Source organism: Sesamum indicum, linkage group LG10 (genome assembly GCF_000512975.1).
Source record: "Sesamum indicum cultivar Zhongzhi No. 13 linkage group LG10, S_indicum_v1.0, whole genome shotgun sequence".
NCBI lineage: Eukaryota > Viridiplantae > Streptophyta > Magnoliopsida > Lamiales > Pedaliaceae > Sesamum > Sesamum indicum.
The window spans coordinates 1,188,689-1,195,109 of record NC_026154.1 but is presented as its reverse complement, the minus strand read 5'-3'; the positions used below and the strand labels follow the sequence as shown (position 1 = coordinate 1,195,109).

The 6,421-nt window shown below is 37.6% G+C and overlaps 2 protein-coding genes across 3 annotated transcripts in view; one reads left to right on the top strand and one right to left on the bottom strand.

Moving 5' to 3' along the window:
* LOC105171480 (ISWI chromatin-remodeling complex ATPase CHR11) overlaps nt 1–2,970 on the bottom strand; it is a gene marked incomplete in the record, with an annotated part of 7,635 nt that extends 4,665 nt beyond the window's left edge. Inside the window, 7 exon segments of the mRNA XM_020697437.1 lie at nt 659–880; nt 960–1,139; nt 1,216–1,313; nt 1,595–1,707; nt 1,791–1,897; nt 1,992–2,120; nt 2,685–2,970. Of these exon segments, the coding sequence (XP_020553096.1) occupies nt 659–880; nt 960–1,139; nt 1,216–1,313; nt 1,595–1,707; nt 1,791–1,897; nt 1,992–2,120; nt 2,685–2,879 (1,044 nt within the window).
* LOC105171479 (lipase-like) overlaps nt 3,641–6,421 on the top strand; it is a 4,206-nt gene continuing 1,425 nt past the window's right edge. Inside the window, exons 1-9 of one of the 2 annotated variants that reach the window (XM_011092613.2) lie at nt 3,642–3,840; nt 3,936–4,005; nt 4,281–4,378; nt 4,623–4,688; nt 4,768–4,815; nt 4,963–5,030; nt 5,284–5,356; nt 5,455–5,616; nt 6,113–6,307. In XM_011092613.2, the coding sequence (XP_011090915.1) occupies nt 3,939–4,005; nt 4,281–4,378; nt 4,623–4,688; nt 4,768–4,815; nt 4,963–5,030; nt 5,284–5,356; nt 5,455–5,616; nt 6,113–6,307 (777 nt within the window). In that variant the 5' untranslated portion in view covers nt 3,642–3,840; nt 3,936–3,938. Of the gene's footprint in view, nt 3,841–3,935; nt 4,006–4,280; nt 4,415–4,622; nt 4,689–4,767; nt 4,816–4,962; nt 5,031–5,283; nt 5,357–5,454; nt 5,617–6,112; nt 6,308–6,421 lie in introns of both variants that reach the window. The other variant, XM_011092614.2, reaches the window with a different exon arrangement.

Below are 6,421 nucleotides of genomic sequence, written 5' to 3'. Positions count from 1 at the left end.
ATTTGGAACCATTCGTCAAAAGTTTCAGCGGAGCTAAATATCTCCGGAAGCAAAAAGTTAAGGAGAGCCCAGAGTTCATGAAGATTATTCTGCAAAAACAAAGTACCAAGTCACAAACAAAGAACACCTAGGACACACAATATACATTAGAATCCAGCAGAGAACATCTCAAAGCAAGTAATACACATGAGAAGAAGGGTGCATGTCAAGGATAACATCAAACTTTATGATAACATGACATGGCATAAAAAGCAGAGTAATCACCAGAGAAAACAATTATATCCCAATGACACTCAGCTTAAGACAAAGAATCAATGCTAAAAGAAAGCCAAAACACAAACTTCTAGGAAAAATCATTTATATAAATTGAAATAATGTTTTGAGGTAAGGTTGCATTTATTGTAGCTTCTCCTTACCTGTATTTAAACTGCCACAAAAATTCAAAAAAATATGAAAATTATAGAATATTTACCAATAAAAGTTCCCTTCATAGCTCTCCAAAAAGCATGCTAATGATTAGAATAACAAAATCTGAAACTACGTCTTGATGGTTCAAACGCTATCATAGACACCCTGATATTTACACTCATCCTTTTAGCAACCACGGTACAAGATGTCAAAAGGAACATAGACAAAAAAGGAAACTATCAACCAATACCTGAAGTGGTGTTCCAGTGATTAGAAGCCGATAGTTAGTATTGTAGAGTCTCATCGTTTTTGACAGAAGAGAATTCTCATTCTTGATACGATGAGCTTCATCAATAATAATGTAACGCCAGCTGAATCGGCGCAAGGCAGACTTCTCTTTGATTGCCATTTCAAAACTTGTAACACAGACATCAAACTTGCCAGCAACAAGTAATTCCTCCCGTATATATCTCTGGAAGATCGAATCTGTTAAAATAAAAGTAGAAACAGAAATCAAAGAAAACAATATCCAAATCGGTCAGCAGGTTTACTCTTTCATCTGGATTTCCAAGAAACTTCACAGCACGCAACACTGGACAAAACCTCTTGATTTCATTCATCCAATTGCCAAGTGTAGATTTTGGGGCAACAACCATGTGAGGGCCTGTAATCCCTCTAAACTCATGCAAATAGCCCAACAAGGAGATGGTTTGCAATGTTTTACCAAGCCCCTGAATTGAAAACAAAACCATCATCAATATAAAATCAGCACACCAAGAGGTTGCAAAATATTAACCCCATTTATACCATTTCATCAGCAAGTATTCCATTAATGCCGTTTTCATACAACCGTATCAACCAATTTAAACCAGCAAGCTGGTAATCCCTCATCTTTCCTTGAATACCTACAAGATGGGAGCAAACTTAATCATCCTTCATCATGAAAAATAGATAGGAAATACTACACATTTTTTAGCAAACTCAAGAATAATAAACTACAGTTTTTCATGGAGAAATTTGCTATAGTATACAAACAACCAGTCAGCACTAAAAAGCCAATAGAATATGGACCCAGGATTTTGCAATTATACACATGAATGAACTGCTCCATAAGTTGAAATTGTAAGTATAATAATATAATCTCAGCAAAATCAATTGAAAACACTGGCAGGACAAATAATCTTACAAGATGGCTGTGCCACTAGCCTTGTATTTCCAGTGCCAGAAAGCCCATCTTCTTCCTCTTTGAGATACTCCTCATCTTCTTCCTCTTCAGTAATCTTAGATGCATGGCGACCCCTGCAAAATGCAATTAGCAAAATTCTCAGCAACTCTCTTGGTTGTGTAGATCATAAATTAATTAAGAATAAGGTGTTACTGACCTTCCTTTTGCCTTTTTCTGAGAGGCAGACTGATCACCCTTGGCAAAATGAGCAAATAACTCAGTCTGCTGCAAGAGATAGTTCAGGCGACCCTTTCCTTTGTTGTTCTGTTTCAAGATAAACCAGATCAAGTATTTAACCACATCAGATAAAACACTATGTAGATTATGCCAATTCACAATTCAATTTCAGCCAACACACCATGTCAGCATCAATAGCAGCATTTTGAGCATCTAGTATGTCTTGTATTTTCTGCTTCTTCATCCTCTGCATTTCTTTTAGCCTTTCTTTTTCACGCTTGGAGACTTCATTTGCAATAGCATCATCTTCCTGAAAAGCAATTAAAAGAATCTTCAGTATTAATCACTCACAATAGTAGTCGTGTAAAGTAGCTCAAAAACTAAATATGGATAAATTGACACATTACGCATAAAAAACCTAATTTACTCCTCAAATTCATCATTCTCTATGTTAATGTAATTTAACAGTCTAGAAGTGTGAACTGCCCACAGTAGGTGTACGCAAAACAGTTAAATGCGTACAGTAACAGTATTCCAAATTTTCATGAACTTAATTTAGATGAAAAACCACTCTCAATTGTTACCTATGCATTTTTAAGTACTCAACAGCCTTAAAGACTGAACCTTCAAATTACAGATGCACGAACATCTTCAAAAATCAGTGCATGAAAAAGTAACACCAGCACTCTAACTCCATCAACCCTAAGCTAAAACAGCCGCGAACTCGTTTACTTCACACAAAATAAACTCCAAATCCAATAAAAACTACCGAACAACAAAGCACAGACAGATCTGTCAAGCTACAGCAAAGAACAAGAAGAAATTAATCAAGTGAAAAACGCCCCCGAAATTCCGTACTTCCACACTGGCATACCTCATTTTCTTCGTCTTCTTGAACGGCGGCGTCGGATGCCTCGTCGTCTTCGTCAGAATCATCGGCCGTCCGAGCGACAGCCTCCAGCTCCTCCTCATCCTCCTCGTCAACCTGATCCTTGACCACCTCCTCCTCCGCCGAGGAATTGGACATAGAATCGTCCGAGGAGTCCTTTGCTCGCGAGGGTTTCGCCATGGCGAGGGTTTTGGTGATTTCTCCTCTTCGAAGAGAAAAGAATTTAGCTGCAAAAAATATTAAGTAGAAAAGGAGAAATGCAATGGACCAACCGAATGAAGGAGCGGGTTCATATATTTATATATATACCCGGTCCAAAAACGCGACTTGGATTATTTTACTGTATATATTTCCCGCCACCGGCGTAGTGGAAAATTGGGAGTTCCCGCCATTGGGTTGGGCCTTCCCGTTGAAATAATTGGCCCATTACCACCTTAGGCCCACATATACGGCCTCTTTCCAACTTCGGATAGGGGTTTTAGTATTAGTCATTGATGGAATTTTAAATGTAATTTTTTCAAATTGTTACGCGTATTTATACGTCTAAGACGTCACTTCTATCATTTATCGTTGGACCAATTCCTCGTGCCGGAAAAATTTTGTTCTTTCGTGATCTGAAATTAACCAACTTTACCAAATGTGAATATGAGTTGATTAAAATTTACATGAATTTTCTCAGGGTCGAGATTTATTCAAATATGGTCATATATGAATTGAACCCAATAAAAATTACACCAATTTTTTAGTCCATCCTGTCCAAAGCCCATTGGTTCAGGCCCATTTAGCCTGCTCCGTCGCAATTTATTCCACCGCATATTCCAGTCGGGAACAAACTACCAGTCCTTATCAAGTAACTACCGTGAAGTTACAATTGAGTCCTCACTCGACTTCAGAATCAACTCATAAATTCATAATAGCACAATCTGCGGTTATAAATTGTTTTCTCCAGGGCAATACCGGAACAAAAATTATGTTCAATTTCGTACGCTTTTCCCTTTCTTTCTTGCACGAAATTATCCCTCGCAACCCTATATCAGTCAGAACGACGTCGTCGGGAACCTTTCGCCGATTCTTGGACACCGGAGAAGCGATAAAGCTTTTCAAATTGCGGCTTTTTTTCAGCTCTGGATAATTTGATTAGGTCATTTACTGTTCTAATTTTCTCTGTTTGTTTTTCAGTGATTTGCTGTGATTATTTTATTAAGCTTTGAGTTTTTTTTTTATTATTTCTTGTAGGTTATGGAGGGGAGGGGATGGTTGATTGTTGCAGTTTTTATATGTTTGTTTGGATTTTCATCGTGTCGAGGTAATAGATTACTTCAATTACAGTTGTGATCATATCTGGAGCTTTTCATTTTTTGTTAAGCAATTTGAAGTTTGACTAAGATACTTTAATGTGGAATCGGTTGAGGATACGTTTTAAATTAACTGAAGGTGTTGTAATGCAAAATGTTTCAATTGATTGATTTTCTTAGATATGCTGGTTTAGTTTTAATAGCTAAAATTTGTATGACTAAGAAAAATCATTTTGGCGCGCCTTCATATATGAATATTTTTTTTAATGTTTATATTTTGTTGCAGAGTTGAAGGTGACGGTGAAGCACAAGCATAATCAGCATCATCACTTGGCAACATACAATCATACACTTGCAAGAATATTGGTGCAATATGCTTCAGCTGTATGATTCCTTCTGATGTACTTGCTGCAGCATCGAGTAGGATGATGCAATTATAGTTATAAGTTGATATACTAACTACTTCTAGTCAAGGCACTAAGCTTGATAATATTCCCTTTTTTGTTCAAGTGGATTATGTCTTGTAATGATGATTGCCATGAAAAAATATGTAGAAGTTAGTATGTTGTTGTTTTAATGGCTATTTGCAACTCTTGGCATATATAACAAACAAGTATTGCATTTGCAGGTATATTTGTCAGACTTGACTGAGTTGTTTACGTGGACCTGCTCAAGATGTGATGGTCTAACTAAGGTAAAAGTTATTCAAATCGCTAACATAAATTTTCTTTTCCTGATACTCGCCATTTATTTCACTGTTTTCTTTGATTCAGGACTTTGAAATGGTCGAGTTGATTGTTGACGTGAAGCGGTGCTTGCAGGTCTGGAAAACAAGTCCTCTTTAGCCTTGGCCTACTTTCCATTTTACTAATTCCCTTTGTTTGGTTTTTCCGATTATTCGTAAAAGCCTTCTTTCTGTGTTATTTTTCAGCACGTTCTAATATTGGATTAACTATATGTATTCGCAGGGATTTGTCGGGGTTGCAACAGATCTTAACGCCATTGTGATTGCATTCAGAGGAACACAGGAACGCAGGTTTGCCCTATTTCTGGTGCTTGGTGTGTTTACATCAAATTTCATGTTGAAGAGTTTGAATCCCATGTTTAGAAAGCAACTCAAAACCCTGATGGAAACTCTTGTACATGCATTAGTTTGTTTTCATGTTCAGTGTTGACTTTATGCAAATAGTTATGAGCTGAAGTGCTGCGCATCACAACAGAGGTGGCGTCTCAATGTTAATTTTCTCGAGGTCTCTCCTCTCATATTCATGGCGTAATTATGTTTGCAGTATACAAAACTGGGTGGAAGATTTGTACTGGAAACAGCTTGATATTGATTACCCCGGAGTTGATGGTGCAATGGTATGTGCAACTAAGTTCTATTCTTTCTGTTTCTCGGTAAGCATTTGTTATGAGTGTGCACTCTGTTTGTATGACCTGGTCTTCTTTTCTTCTTTCAGGTTCATCATGGTTTTTATACTGCTTACCACAATACATCAGTACGGCCCGGAGTTCTAAGAGCTGTTCGAAAAGTAAAGAATTTGTATGGAGACATTAAGATTATGGTAACTGGGCACTCGATGGGAGGGGCAATGGCTGCTTTATGTGGACTTGATCTCCGTGTAATAATCCAATCCTTGTTTTTGCCACGTTTAGCACGTACTTTCCACATTACTTTAGTATATGCAGTGTGCATTAGGCAATACTTCTGCAAATGCAAGGGAGAAAGGAGGTGTCAGGGTTGGTTCTGCAGTTAGAATAATGAAAAAAAGGTTCTCCCAGTGATAGCCTGTTTGTCCCGCATCCTATGCATTAAGAATCTATAACACATAGTTGGAAGTCCTAAATTTTGGCCACACCAAGTGTTTTGGGGATTTAATAATAATTTTTGTGTTTCCATTAATTATGCAGATATATTAAATGTCCTGCCGGCACTATGTTACAGGGCTTATTTTCCAATTTCTAGGCAAAGTTATGCCCTGGATGTCTGCCAGTCCGTAGTTATGAATTTCAAATTGGATCATGTAAATGATTGTTTATGAACAACCAATGCTGCTATTATATGTTCTTTAATTTTTTTCTGGAGATTGCTCTGAAGAAATCTTCTCCTCTTCTCAGCTCAGTCTTGGAGAGCAGAATGTTCAGGTTATGACATTTGGGCAACCTAGGATTGGGAATGCTGTCTTTGCATCCTACTTTAATCAAATTGTGCCAGACACCATTCGTGTCACGAATGGACATGATATTGTGCCTCATTTGCCCCCATATTACTATTATTTTCCTCAAAAGACGTACCATCACTTCCCAAGAGAGGTATGGCTTTTGGTAGCATATGCACAAAGATGTATACGTCATATATGTTCCTTTTTCTATTCTTTGTAATATTACATAATAGCATGAGACCGTTCAGTTACAGCCCCCCCCCCC